This window comes from Crinia signifera, chromosome 2 (genome assembly GCF_055691185.1).
Source record: "Crinia signifera chromosome 2, ASM5569118v1, whole genome shotgun sequence".
Lineage (NCBI taxonomy): Eukaryota > Metazoa > Chordata > Amphibia > Anura > Myobatrachidae > Crinia > Crinia signifera.
In genome coordinates this window covers 77094054-77109975 of record NC_139218.1, presented here as the reverse complement: position 1 = coordinate 77109975, position 15922 = coordinate 77094054, and the positions used below count along the sequence as shown (strand labels likewise).

General features: G+C 41.8%; 1 protein-coding gene across 1 annotated transcript in view; it reads right to left on the bottom strand.

Annotated features, from left to right (window-relative positions):
* VEGFD (vascular endothelial growth factor D) overlaps positions 1–15922 on the bottom strand; it is a 67957-nt gene that overhangs the window by 24139 nt on the left and 27896 nt on the right. The window contains exon 2 of the mRNA XM_083172441.1: positions 10417–10618. Coding sequence (XP_083028567.1) covers positions 10417–10618 — 202 coding nt within the window. The remainder of the gene's footprint in view (positions 1–10416; positions 10619–15922) is intronic.

The following is a 15922-nucleotide window of genomic DNA, read 5'->3' as shown; positions in this document are numbered from 1 at the left end:
TGATAATTGTTTAGATGGCGGTGGGTTGCGAAACAAATCTATAGGTGGAGGGGGTATGGATATTGTGGGCATAATTGGTGTTTGGTACACCTACAGGGGGTCCCCAGTTGATGAGAAATTCTCACTACAGTGTCACCGTAGGGGGATTTCCAATTGGGGTTCAGGTGGTCTTTTAGGGACCCCTTTACAATCCTGTTGGTCTCCTCTCCTGGAGCCTACGGTCTCCCTCAGTGATTGACTATCATTAAGGGAGACTGTAAGCCTTAAGGAGAAGAGACCTACAGGTTTATAAAGGGTCCCTAAAAGACCACCTGGACCCCAATTGGGAATCCCCCTATGGTGACACTGTGACCGTGACACTGTAGTGAAAATCCCATCAATTGAGGGCCTCCTGTAGGTGTAACAAATACCAATTATGCCCACAATATCCATACCCTCACCTATAGATTTGTTTCACAACCCACCCCATCCAAACAATTATCAGTTTGAATCAGAACTTATTTTTTAATCCTACTTTCAATTCTTGATTGTACTTCTATGTACACTTACATTTTTTTCACGATTTATTGAGTAAATTGTACACTTTGTAACGGCAATTCTTTTTCTCAGTCTTATTCTTCAACTTCTTAAACTCCAAACCTTATCAATGCATCCATTGATGATTGTGATGGCTGGATCAGTGGATTGGCCCGGCGGGTGTAAGGAAGAATTTGGCCCATTGCACCCATTCCCAGTGGTGCATTACAGTGATGTGGATAGTGTGCGTCGTGTCATGACATCATGTGGCCAGGCCCGCGGACCTGCTCCCACACTCAGGGGCTGCCCCACTGTTTGGTAGAGATGCTCGGTGCATGTGCTTTACAGATCCCCAGACCTCAGAGACTGCTGCAGGCAGGTTCGGTGAGGGGAGTGGCAGTGGCAGGGAGCAGTGAATTTTTAATTAATTATGGCGCGGTAAGTAACGCCCACACCGGACCCCACGCACTCAGCGCCTGTAATTACACACCCTAGAAACCATTGAAAGTATAGGAATTGAGGTGTGGTCCCTTTCTGATTTTGTACCGATTTCGGTACTTATGTAATATCTGGACTCCCGTTTTTCTTATGAGACCGCGTCCCCTCGCGGGGCTCGCTGCGCTCACCACGCTTCGGGCACGGTGGCGAGCGCACTATATAAAATCAACTCCATGCGTAGTTGGATAGTAGGGGTATGAAAAAATGGGGTGCATTTAACATGGGAGTCCAGATAATACATAAGTACCCCGATTTCTGACCCTCAGATGTTGGAGGATATGTCATACAGTAGGTGCTAAATCTCAGGAGTGGATGTGGAATTCATCAACACATACAAGTTTTCAACTCAGGAGCGTTGTGTTTCAAACAACAACACCACACCTGATTTCATTGCCATCATTGAGTATTAATGCAAACACATTCTAACATTATGGTGGAATCTATAACAAATTACAATCTTAGGTCTTTGTCACAGCATACTGTAAGATGACATTTTTCAGCAATTTTGGAAATAAAGAAACCCCAAGGTTTTCCCGGGCAATGCCGGGCGGGTCAGCTAGTAGAGGCAATATAGCCCAAATTTGATTTATCAGTTTACCATTACATTATTGGCCTGACTGATCTTTTCGAATAGCCAGATTCTCTAAGCTTCAAAAGTGATAAAATAAAGAGTGATAAACAGCCAGCCAATCAGCTCCTGCCTGACATTTTTCAAACACAGTCTGTGACATGGCAGGTAGGAGCTGATTGGCTGGTTGTTTATCACTCTCCATTTTATCACTATTGAAGCTTAGAGAATACGGCCCATTATGAGATATTAAATTAGCACCTTATCATTGGTGAATGATAATAAAGGCAACTCAGCCAAAACCTTGAATACCACTTAGACTGATATATTACTAAACTATCAAAGTCTCAATAATTTGGAGATCAAGATCTATCCAGTAGATTGCAATAAAGCCATATTAAATGGTTATAAGTAACCAACATAACAGCCACTAGGAGGTAGTAAAGTGCATTTTAAAAATATTGAATGCATTTGACACCTATTACTTTTTGATAGCCCTCCTAAATAATTGCAAGCCCTTAGGCTGAATTAAATGTGACATTTTCAGTTGAATAACTATTTTAAAACATCACCTTCTTTCTTTATATAATTCACTAAAACACCATCTGTGTGTATATGTATGTTTTTTTTTTGTGTTTAATTTTAACCTCTACAATTTCACTGCCGTCTTCCACAATATGATTTAAGGGAGTTCTTTTTACATGAAATATTAAAAGTTAACTTTTATATATCGTTTTTTTCTTGTGTCTAGTGCGCTCCCGTACAACAGTCCTTTTTTTCTTTTTTGTGGATACATGTTATGAGTCAGTCAAGTTACTTTTGTATAGCATTGAGTAGGATGCATAAATATATGTCAAATGTAAAAAATGTATAAGAAAGTTTGCACTCCTATAGTTCATTTTGAAAAAAAAAATAAGTTCATTCATTTGACTAAAATTATTTTCTTTTTACACAATATAATTAATTGGGCACATTGAAACACAACTTTGAAATTTGTATATTTCATTGTAACTAAATATAGGACAACTGTAATGTAAAGACCTGGCAGTATTATACATTTTAATATACTTTTATAAATATAATTAGAAACACTGCACAGAAATATTAGATAATATATTTTGGAACATTTTTCTACATAAATAGTTTGTGCAATTCTTATATTAGTATTTCTAGAATAAGAACCCAACAACAAGATCAAATAATATGCTATAGGTTTACTTGCTCATAATTTAATGTCCAAACCAAGAATCTAAATTACAGTAGGTCAAAACAAACTTAAAAAAATGTATATGGCAGATGAGTATGACTCTATCATTAAGATATATTGCCATACATACATAAACCAGCTGCTCATGAGCAAAGATACAGTATTACTTGTACTAGCTGCATCCATGTCTGTCATTGTATGTCAATGAGTTAGAGGAGCCAGATTAAGCCAATCAGAACTATTTCAAGCATTAAAAGCAATAAAAACATTATTATAATTATAATTTTATTTATAAGGCGCCACAAGTGTTTCGCAGCGCCGTACAAAGGAACAATACAGGGAGACAAAGCTTGGCATAACATTGAATAAATAACAAAAATACAGTACAAATAAATAGCGCCACAGATCAATACACATTACAGCTTAAATGTAAGTAGTGAGGACTCAATCAGCATACAACTAGAGGCTAGATGCCAATGATGGAGAGGAGTATGCGGACAAAGATGGTCACTGAGTGTTGGAGTATAGGAGAGCTGTGAGTGAAATGTGAAGAGAAGTGGGCTTTGACAACAGGAGGGAAGAGGGCCCTACTCGGAGGAGTTTACAATCTAGTAGGAAGGGGAGACAGACAGATTACAAGAGGTGCAAACATCTGTATAAAATTCCTTCATGTTTTACCAAGCACCAATGATACATAAGCCGGTTGGAGCTATGTAAATCTGGATTGACTTGATGCAACTATAAGTCTTTCATTATTTGTTTTCAATAACTTGCCTTGCCACCTTCCTGAATGTTAATAGAAAGAACACACTGATGCATGAATATGGTCAATCCCAATTACATACACATTAAGGAGCTACAATGATCTCTAAACTTGACAGTAAAGCTGTAATTTATAGATCTTTGCTTTGCAGGATATGCGTGGAGTATTACTAAAAAATATGTCCTATTTACTCTCTACAGGGAGTCACGCAGAGATGTTTCATACTATAATACATGACATCAAAATTAAAGGCCCCCATATACTTGAGCGATTTGGGCCGATTTCACCTGATTCTGACAGATCAGGCAGAGTAATAAGGTTAAATCAGGCCAAATCACATGTGTTTGACATTGTAACTGATGCGATGTGTGGTGTTGTGCACATCGGATCGGTGTCGGACCTCCCTGCATGTTTAGCCTCTGACTCTAACCCCCTCCCGGTGATGGTGAACGGGGTCTCAAGCAATTCATCACAACCAGGAGGACCGCATGTGATAATATTGCATGCAGTCCGCTGCCTGGGAAGGTCCTGGGCAGCTCAAGGGAATCACAGTAGTGTATGGCCACTTTAATAAATAGATCTCCCTTATTCAGGGTATGGAATGAGTGGTGTATAAAGTAACTTTAAATTACTCCTTTGAGGAGACATATATTTTCTTGGTTTATTAAAATAGAATCCAATATCCCACAGCATATCCCACAGCATATCCCACAGCATATCCCACAATATGATTTGTACAGTCAAAATGTAACGTGGATAGTTGGGGTAGGAACAAGTCGGGAGGACGCATACCACATACCCATGCGGGGATCGATGTGCTCGCCACGCTTCGGGCTGGCGTGGATAGTGGGGGTTTCAGGCATTTGCCAGTATGTAACATGTAGCACTGGCAAATGCATCCTTTATTGTGCATGAGACGTACTTGCGCACCGCACCCCCCCTTTGTGCACGACATGCACGCACAACCGAACCCCAAACCCTGTCCATCTCCCTGTAGTGGACACGGGCAGGGTTGCCATACCCTGCCACAAGAATTACTGAGACACACAAGCGTATGAGATGCTTGTGCGTCTCAGGCAGATGGAGCACCTCTCCGCCGGTGCCCGCATTATCGCCTCTCTGCCAGCATCCGCCAGTGCAGGGGATCTAGCCGATACCAGCGCTGTGTGAGAGGCACTCACTAGGCTTGCCAGGGACAACAGGGACAGAGCTGCAGCTCGTGGGGACAGTACGGTGACTACGCTGCCTGATGGGGACACTATGCTGACTACGCAGGGCTGCCGCGGGGACACTATGATGACTGCACTAGGCTGCCGTTGGGCTACGCTGACAGCGTAGCGTAAGGTGCCGCCGTGAAACTACACAAGTACCTAAAAATGTAATTGCCTCCTTTGTGTGAGGCCAATAATAGGAATATATTATATGTGTGCCAATAGTGAGCCACATATATGTCTTTAGCTATGATATTTATCAGCACAAGTGATAATGTATATAGCATGCATTCAGAGATTATACAAAAGTATAGTAATGTGGGTCCTGCTATTCCAAAATTGCAATTTGTAGCCATCTAACAGTTGATTAATCATCATCATCGACAGGAAAGCTAATGATTGCAGCAAAGGAAACATATAAGAATGTCTATCTTGATTTTTTACTGGTTTCATTCTTCAAGTTGTTTGAAATAGAAAAGGCAGTAAAAAAGAAAAGTAAAAAAACGAAAAGATGAAAAATACAAGACTGGAAAAGATTACAGATCAACATAGATACATGGCAGAGAAGCTGGACGAGGTTTCTTGTCAACAGATATTACAGTTTAATGAAGTGTTTTATGATACATCTCATCAGACTTTCTCAGCCATTAGATTGTCTGTCTCCTCCAGTAACTGGCATGTATCCTTCCCCATATTATTTCAATTCAACTGTAACTTTGTTACTTAATATATGGCACAGCAGATAGTCTGTACTTTGTATCTGCCCTTTAATGGTTTTATACAATAAGCTAACATCAGACCACATTTTACGGAGTTTCTGAAAAAATCTGGGAAATGACATCTACATCAGCTATACCTATTGTGGAAAGTACATATCCCCTGTGAAGTGTCCGGTGGCAACTCCAACCTGCAGTCTAGGTCCATGTTATGAAACATTTGAATACAATGAAGTGATAACCCGCATTCATGCAGCTTTCCTGCAGGCTATACCAAATTCACTGTGAGACATATGCAATAATGGTGTAGGATAATAGTCACACATTTGCAGTTGGTATGTTGGTCTTTTTTTGTTGGTAATGGCTTGAACCAAATTTAAAATGTATGTTGCCACTTAAATTGATTATTGTTTGGCCTTCAAGATACAATTCCAAAGAGTAATTTGGTGATTTGTTAAGCAGATATCAAAACATGTGAGGAGCATTAGATTTTGATAAAACATACAACTTGGAGATCTTCATTCAGGTCAAAACAAATACAAATCATACACTATTATCAGGTGAGCGCATACCTGGTCAAGATGGAAGAGCACATTATTCATTCAACCATTATGGATTACAAAAATGCTTGTGCATGTGGTAGGAAATATAGCTTGGGCAGGGCCTGATGGAAATGGACAAATATATATAACTTTCCTATAGTCTCTTCCTCTTACAATCTTTGCAACCACTTTATGCTCTGAACAAAACAGGGTTTTGCCAATCGCACTGGAGAATCTTAAATATGTGATGTAACCCCTTTATTATTTTTGTCAAAAATGTGTAATCAAAGAAATTGAGTTGGGGTGTGCTGCCACTCAATCAGTAAATAAGCAATGTTTGTGAGGAAAGAGAAAGACTATCATAGGTGTGGCGCACCTCAGAAGAACAAGAACCAAATATAAAATGTAACTTTTATTCTTTATCAGTAATAACTGCGACATATAACACCAAATAACATACAAGGGTAAAGGACAAGGTATGAATATTAAAAAGGATATAAATCCTCACGTAGTGAACCCCAATGTCAGTTAATCCTTAAAATAAATTATTTGGATTGTATCAATGCGTCTTCTCATGTATCTCACAGTGTGTATCCACTATCTATATTTGGGCAGATCAGCAGGTTTTATGAGTAACTTTAATCTTTATTTCCTGTATTGTTATTATTACCCACTGTACATCTGCTAGGAATCGGTACATCTGTCAGACCAGACTTAGGTCTACAGTCATTAGGTCGACCCCGGAAGGTCGACTGGTCCCAAGGTCAACAGGGTTAAAGGTCGACATGGGTCAAGGTCGACATGACTTAAGGTCGACATGGGTTTAGGTCGGCAGTCATTAGGTCGACATGAGTTTTTCACTGTTTTTTGACCCGAATGTCAACACAGTCGACATGGACCACAGTTGGAGTTGAACCGCAGCCCCTCGCTTCGCTCGCAATGCTTCGGGCACGGTCCCTCGCTACGCTCGGCACACTATTTTATTCTCCCACCATGCCCTAGTGGATGGTAGGGCATGAAATACAGCCTGTCGGCACATGTCGGCTCAAAAAACAGTGAAAAACTCTTGTCGACTTAATGACCGTTGACCTAAACCCATGTCGACCTTGGCCCATGTCGACCTTAAGTCATGTTGACCTTGACCCATGTCGACCTTTAACCCTGTCGACCTTGGGGCCAGTCGACCTTATCACTGTCGATCTAAGTGTGATCTGACAGATGACCGTTTCCCATCTGCTAATAGGCAGCAATTATTAAATCGGGCCAAATGTGCACAAAATGGGCAGGCTTTTGATTATAGAAGCAGTATATAATCTACCAAGGTATTAGTTGACATATGGGTAATGCTGTTCTCAGACCTGCTCCAATACGATGCCTATTGCCGCTATGTAGTGGAGAAAGCACGAAGGTACACTAACGTGCTGACAGGTGCCAGGATCTGGGGGGAGATCGTGGTCAGTATATGACACTGCGACTCTCACCCTGCCAGAGCTGTGCCACTTTATTCTCTGTCAGTTCATCTCTATTTTCCGAGTCCCCATAATAATAAAGGATTGGAGACTGGAGGAGAGTCTTATTGTGTTTGGGAGGGCATTCTACAGAGTATTTGCAGCCCAAAGAAAGTCCTGCAATAGTGAATGCGAGCAAATAATGAGTATGGATGAGAGACTTACTGTAGATCTTGTGAAGAGCGAAGAGGTTGGGATGGGAGATATTTTGACATAAGCAAAGATAAGTACTTTGGTGTCGTTTGGATAAAGGCCTTGTGCACGGGGGTGACAGTAATTTATATTGAATACAGTAGAATACTGGTAACCAAAGTAGGGAATGACAGAGTCAGCCATTTTCAGATCTCTCCAGAGATGTTCAATCAGATTCAAGTCTGGGCTCTGGCTGGGCCACTCAAGGACAATCACAGAGTTGTCCTGAAGCTACTGTACTACTTTGATATCTTGGCTGTGTTCTTAGGGTCGTTTGCTTGCTGAAAAATTAACCGTCATCCAGGCTGTCTCCATTGCTGCATTCATCTTTCCCTCTATCCTGACTAGTCTCCCAGTTCCTGCCACTGAAAAAAAACATTCCCACAGCATGATGCTGCCACCACCACCATGCTTCACTATAGGGATGGTATTGGCCTGGTGATGAATGGTGCCTGGTTTCCTCCAAACATGATGCCTGGCATTCATGCCAATGAGTTCATTCTTTGTCTCATTAGAACAGAGAATTTTTTTTTCATGCTCTGACAGTCCTTCAGGTGCATTTTGGCAAACTCCAGGTGGGCTGCCATGTGCTTTTTACTAAGGAGCAGCTTCCATCGGGCCACTCTGCCATACAGGACTGATTGGTGGATTGCTGCAGAGATGGTTGTCCTTCTGGAAGGTTCTCCTCTCTCACAGAAAAATGCTGTAGCTCTGACAGAGTGATCATCAGGTTTTTGGTCACCACCATGACTAGGGCCTGTCTCTCCTGATTGCTCAGTTTAGATGGCCGGACAGCTCTAGGAAGAGTCCTGGTGGTTCTTCCATTTACGGATGATAGAGGCCACTCTATCATCCGTAAATGGAAGAACCACCAGGACTCTTCCTAGAGCTGTCCGGCCATCTAAACTGAGCAATCAGGAGAGACAGGCTCATTGGGACCGTCAAAGCAGCAGATATTTTTCTGTACCATTTCCCAGATTTGGGCCACAAGACAATCCTTTCTCGGAGTGCTACAGGCAATTCTTTGGACTTCATGCTTGGTTTGTGTGCTGACATGCACTGTCTCGTGTGTGCCTTTTCAAATGATGTCCAATTAACTGAATTTACCATAGGTGGACTCCAATTAAGCTGAAGGAACATCAAGGATGATCAGTGGAAAAAGGATGCACCTGAGCTTCATGGCAAAGACTATGAATACTTACGTACATGTAGTTTCTTAGCTTTTTATTTTTAATAAATATGCAAAAATCTCCCAAAAACTTTTTTTTCACATTTCATCATGGGGTATTGTGTGTAGAATATTGAGGGGGAAAAATGCATTTATTGCATTTTGGAATAAGGCTGAAATACTGTATAACAAAATGTAGAAAAGGTGAAGCGCTGTAAATACTTTCCGGATGCACTGAATGCAGCAGTGGTTATCCAACTTCACAAAACTTACTGAATGTTTACTTAACTTAAACATGTGCTGTCTACTACCACCTGCACAAATTCAATACATTTTTGGATACAGGTTAGGAATTAGGCAATTGAGTATTTCGTAAATGTACTGCCTTTTACTGCAGACTGGACAATTTTTGAGATAACTCCAAGCAACCAAAGGGTCACCAAGAGGTTGCTCTTAGCCATGGGCAGCACCGGTGGTGTAAAGGTTAGTACTACTGCTGAGGTCATGGGTTCAATACCCACCATGGCCCTAACTGTGCTGAGTTTGTATATTCTCCTTATGCTTACATAGTTTTACTCCGGGTACTCCGGTTTCCTCCCACAATCCAAAAATATATTGGTAGGTTAATTAGCTTCCAACAAAAAATTGACCCTAGGTTGAATGTGTGTGTGTGTGTACATGTGGTAGACTGTAAGCTCCACTGGGGCAGGGACTGGGGTGAATGTTCAAATATTCTCTGTAAAGCGCTGCGGAATATGTGTGCGCTACATAAGAAACTGTCAATGAATAAATAAAAAATAGCGAAGCAGCTCAAAAAACTGTTTTGCCGTCATGGATCCTTCCTAATCTACCTTCCCTCACTCTTTGTTAAAGGGAAATGACATAATATATTTCAAGTGGATTGGTTGAAGACAATTTTAAATAAAGAAAACGTGTGTGTATTTTTTTTTTATTTGCTTTAATAAAAAGTAAAAAAAAAAAATGACATGTCTGAAGTTACCTTTAAGGAGTTTCACTGTAAAGGTACTGTAGATCTGGTTTGTATTTTGTAAGGCTACATGTGGGTCATGTAAGATACAGTACATGTGAGAATTGTTGCTGGTATTTGGAATTATAGTTGCATTTTGTCAGAAAAACTATTAGCTAGTATGTAACAGAATAGATTACTATTGGTATTGTAGGATGAGTAATTGACTTGTAGCATAGATAAGGTTACCAAATTAATAAGTGCACTAATTATAAATATACTCATATGCATATCACTTCCTAGCTGATCGATAACAATTAATGCAAATGTCAAGTTTTACAAATAAATAAGTCTATTGGGGGAAATTTACTAAGATGTGTATTCTACTTCACATGTGATGTTGCTTTGGGCAACCAATCAGATCCTGTCTTCTAGAAAGTGCTTAATAAATAAGAAGTAGATTCTGATTGGTTGCCCATAGCAACACCACATGTGAAGTAGAATACACATCTTAGTAAATTTCCCCCCTATTATGTTTTGAATTGCTCTTTATAATGTACCTTTTAGTATTTCGATGTCATAGAATGCTGCAGCAAATCTGGTTGATCTATGAGGCCCAGATCTGGTGTCTGTGCTGATATAGGATTTGAGCTTTGAGCGACACCTCCACAGCTTCAGTTCTCGGGGGTGAGTTATGCGAAGGAGCTCTTCCAGGTTGGCAGCAGATCTGATCTTGTGTTCTAACTCACTCTGTGACACCCCCTAAGCATTGAAAAGATAACAACATAGCAAAGTTACCCTGACAGTAATAGTAGGCACTTGATACAGGCCAAATTGTATAAACAATCTAGCCATGGTGTGGGAAGCACTCGTCAGCATGCAACATTGAAAGTTATACAGGTTGAGTATCCCTTATCCAAAATGCCTGGGACCAGAAGAATTTGGGATAATGAATTATTCAGTAATTCAGAATATTTTTTTACATTTACATTTCAATGATTCTTAAGGTATCTTGAACTTATGTTGTATAACAACATCAAACACATGAAATACAAATAAATATATTTTATTTGTACATAAAACAAGGTTTCAAAACATGAAACAAAGTTTGTGAACTTTATCAGGTACTGACTTTCAATGCCAAGCAATCATTTTCTTGCACATACTTAGTGCCAGTTACATATCATGTCCCCAGTAGTGCCAGTTACATATCATGTCCTCAGTAGTGCTGTTACATATCATGTCCCCAGTAGTGCCAGTTACATATCATGTCCTCAGTAGTGCTGTTACAGATGTCCTCAGTAGTGCCAGTTACATATCATGTCCTCAGTATTGCTGTTACAGATGTCCCCAGTAGTGCCAGTTTCATATCATGTCCTCAGTATTGCTGTTACATATCATGTCCCCAGTAGTGCCAGTTACATATCATGTCCTCAGTATTGCTGTTACAGATGTCCCCAGTAGTGCCAGTTACATATCATGCCCTCAGTATTGCTATTACATATCATGTCCCCAGTAGTGCCAGTTACATATCATGTCCTCAGTAGTGCTGTTACATATCATGTCCCCAGTAGTGCCAGTTACATATCATGTCCCCAGTAGTGCCAGTTACATATCATGTCCCCAGTAGTGCCAGTTACATATCATGTCCTCAGTAGTGCTGTTACATATCATGTCCCCAGTATTGCCAGTTACATATCATGTCCTCAGTAGTGCTGTTACAGATCATGTCCCCAGTAGTGCCAGTTACATATCATGTCCCCAGTAGTGCCAGTTACATATCATGTCCTCAGTAGTGCTGTTACATATCATGTCCCCAGTATTGCCAGTTACATATCATGTCCTCAGTAGTGCTGTTACATATCATGTCCCCAGTAGTGCCAGTTACATATCATGTCCCCAGTAGTGCCAGTTACATATCATGTCCTCAGTAGTGCTGTTACATATCATGTCCCCAGTATTGCCAGTTACATATCATGTCCTCAGTAGTGCCAGTTACATATCATGTCCTCAGTAGTGCCAGTTACATATCATGTCCCCAGTAGTGCCAGTTACATATCATGTCCTCAGTAGTGCTGTTACATATCATGTCCCCAGTAGTGCCAGTTACATATCATGTCCTCAGTAGTGCTGTTACAGATGTCCCCAGTATTGCCAGTTACATATCATGTCCTCAGTAGTGCTGTTACAGATGTCCTCAGTAGTGCCAGTTACATATCATGTCCTCAGTATTGCTGTTACAGATGTCCCCAGTAGTGCCAGTTACATATCATGTCCTCAGTATTCAGGGGCGTAGCTAAGGGTTCATGGGCCCTGGTGCGAAAGGTCAGCTTGGGGCCCCCCTACATACAACAAAAATCTCGGTCTGTTTATATTTTAATACATCAAGTATATTATGTTAATAATAGAACTAACATTTAAACATAGGATAGCAGTTTATTTAAATAAAATATTAAAAGAACAAAGATGATAAAACTGGAGAGGCCCAGGTTACTGGAAGCTCAGATGGTGGCAGACCTAGGAGCAGTAAGAATGTTTGTTGTTAGGAGTGGTAAGGGAAGGGACATTGACCAGATGTATTAACATCTTGTCTGCCGAAGCGGGGGACCGCTTACTCCCCCCCCTACGGCGATGTCCCCTCCTGGAGATAGCGCATCAGTTTACACTGATGCGCTGTCTCCTGTCCCCTGGCCGGCTGGACTGCGCCGTTCATACATTTAGCCTGCTATCATTTGGATAGCAGTGCTGATATGGACAGGGACACGTCCTTTACCGCATGCTGGCTCCATCATACATTGGGGAGAAGTGGTATTAGTGCACATAACGTGCGCTGATACCCCTTCTCCCCCATAACGATCTGCCCCAGTATTTGATAAATGCAGCCCCTAGATTGGCTGGTACTTTAACTCTCCATGGCTTAGTACATTTACCCCAAGTAAGCATCACTCCTTTTTTATATTTTATTAGAACCTTAGCTACAACACTGCTCCTTATACCTCTGACATTCATTTAAAACATGTCAGACATAGGGATATTAAAAAATAAAACAAATGAAAACTAATGTTCCAAACTAAATGCATTAGGAAAAATTAGGTGACTGCGTGCTCAGCCTCCACCAGTTACTCCGATTCGCCTTTCACAGGGAATGAGTACTACAGAAGCCTCCTGATAGCGGTACACAGCGGGAGCTTCCAGCCCCCTTACCTGCTGCCTGCGGGTTCCCCCTGGTGACGTTGTACAGAGAATGGATGTGCCCCCGCCGGAGACACAGACAGAGGCCGGGCTGTGACGTCTCCGCTTCCTGCAGCCTCCCCTTGCTCACAGCTGCAGTGTAGGAAGCAGGGAGATGGCAGAAGCCAATCACAGTACAAGAGGCGGGACATGACGTGGCTAAGCTGTGACATCACTGATGCAGACGGTGAGTGAGTGACCTAGCGTGGATCCTGTACAGTCACTTATGTTACATATTCTCTGTCAGGACGGCCGGACAGTGGCGGGGCAGTTGCGACCGCTGCGACCCCTGTAGCTACGCCACTGTCAGTATTGCTGTTACATATCATGTCCCCAGTAGTGCCAGTTACATATCATGTCCTCAGTAGTGCTGTTACAGGTGTCCCCAGTAGTGCTTTTAAACCCCCCCCCAAAAAAAAAATCACTTTCTGGAATGTATGGTTTTCGGAACCATTTGGAAGCACTGTGTCCAATTAGAGAGCCAGGCATGGAGCGAGCAGGTGCCGGATGTCAGGAGCGAGCGAGTGCTGGGTGCCATGCGCAAGCAGGTGCCAGGTGGGGAGCAAAGAGTGAGTCGGTGGCACCAGGCGAGGAGGGGAAGGGCAGAGGGGAACTGTGACCAAGGAGCAGAATGAGGATTGAGTGTTGGAAAACTGAGGAGGAGGAAGAAGAGGAGAGGAAGCTGAGGGCAGCAGAGAGCTGCTGGCAGCTGTATCGAGGCTCATTCAACCATTGATGCTGGGAGAAGCAAGTAAAAAACCCTGAAGTACAGGGGTATCAGCATTGTAGTGATATAAATTGTTCTTCTCTCTTTTTGTATTCGTTTGTGATTTGGGGTTACCGTTTGAGCTGGGAGTGCAGGGTTGCTGGGGACTGTGGTAGTTGATTGCTGATTTATTGTATTTTATTTATTTTAATTAATTCATGAATTTATTTGTCACTGGCATCTGTATAGGAGTATAGGTACTCATGTAGGTTTCTCTTCAGGTTCCCTCCAGTAATTATATTAACCAGAGGGGTTCTATATAGATTCCTATAGACTCCTTCAGTAATTATAGTATACAAATAGTGTCCCCATAGTATACTATAGTATATACAGTTGTACCTTTGTAGTATCTGTGGTAGTTATACTTTCCCTTTAGTATCTAAATAGATTGGGTTTAGAGGTTCCACCATAGAATGACCATAAGCAGGTTCCGCAATCTCACTCAGTGCGTATCTTGACAGTTGTATGCGCACTTGGATCAGAAGATCCAGGGTGAATACATCTGTGTGAAATGCATATGGATGGTTGCCTTGGAAGCCCAGATCTCTGTTCTAAGGCAGACTAAGGTACATTGCCAAATTGGAAGAAAGCTTTTGCCTCACAGAGGAATCTTGGTATTAGCGATAGATGAGGTGGGAGAACCAGCTAGCTGGGTCACAGTCAGAAGGTGTAGTAGGGGTGAGGAAGAGGCAGGCCAGTGCTCATTGAACTAATCCCAGTAGATTTTCTAGGATAAGGCTACTGAAGATGCTATTTCAGAACTGGAGGTGCCGGATGTGACCAATTTTTCTAGAAACCATAGGCCTGGCACATCAGGCTTAGTGACGGACAGGAAATCTGAGGCACCAAAGCAGATTGTGGTGGTAGGGCATTCTATCATCCGTAAAAAAGACTGGGCAATCTGCTACCAGGACTGTGATCGCCATGCAGTCTGTTGTCTTCTGGGTGCTCGGGTATGGCACTACATGAACCAGGTGGACAGATTTCTGGGTGGGGCTAGGAAAGACCCAGCGATCATGGTGCATGTTGGCACAAATGACCGAGTTAGAGGTAGGTGGGTTGTCCTTTAAAATCATAATCTAAAGCAGTGATGGGGAACTTTCGTCCCTCCAGCTGTTGTTGAACTACACATCCCAGCATGCTCTGCTACAGTTTTGCTATTTGGCCCTGCTAAAACTGTTGCAAGGAATGCTGAGATATGTAGTTCAACAACAGCTGGATGGCCGAAGGTTCCCCATCCCTGATCTAAAGGCAAGGATATCCAAGTTCATTTTCTCAGAAATATTACCTGTACCACGCGTTAGACCAGGGAGACAGAGGGAACTTAGAGAGATAAATGCTAATGGAAAAGTGTAGGCAGCAGGGGTTTGGGTTTCTAGAGCACTGGTCGGAGTTCTCAGACAGGGGCCATCTATACAGCAGTGATGGATTGCACCTGAATGGTAATGGGGCTACCGTGCTAGAGAGCACGGTATAAGGTTGGAGTAGTCTTTAAACTAGACAAAGTGGGGGGGATACAGATAGAAACTATGGTCTACAAAGATGGAATAGTGAGGACTGGGTAAGCAAGATAATGAAGGGTGGAAAGTGGGGGTTGGAGAAAAACTAGAAATCACTAAAACATAAAGAACATAAGAAAACCTTGATAGGAGAAAAGGGACATAATACATTGAAATGTTTGTTGGCCAAAGCAAAAAGCATGTCAGGCAACATTGGGGAACTAGAAACTCTGATCACACGGTACCACTATGATATAATTGACACACTTTGTCAACCCTTTTCAGTGAGTGTAACTTTATGTAAAATCATACCTAAATCCATGCTTAAAGGAATTGGGCCCAAGGATAATTGGGGATAATACAGAGGCCGTGTGGGCAGATAAAGTTGGAAATAACAAAAGACAAAACAAATTAATAATAGGGATATATTCTAAACCACCTAACATTAAAGAAAGTAATAAAGCCCTTCTTTTAAAACAAATACAAAAATCAGCAGAACAGTGGCAAGTACTAATCTTGGGGGATTTTAACTATCCAGACATTGGTGGTTATTCAAATTTGATCGGTTCC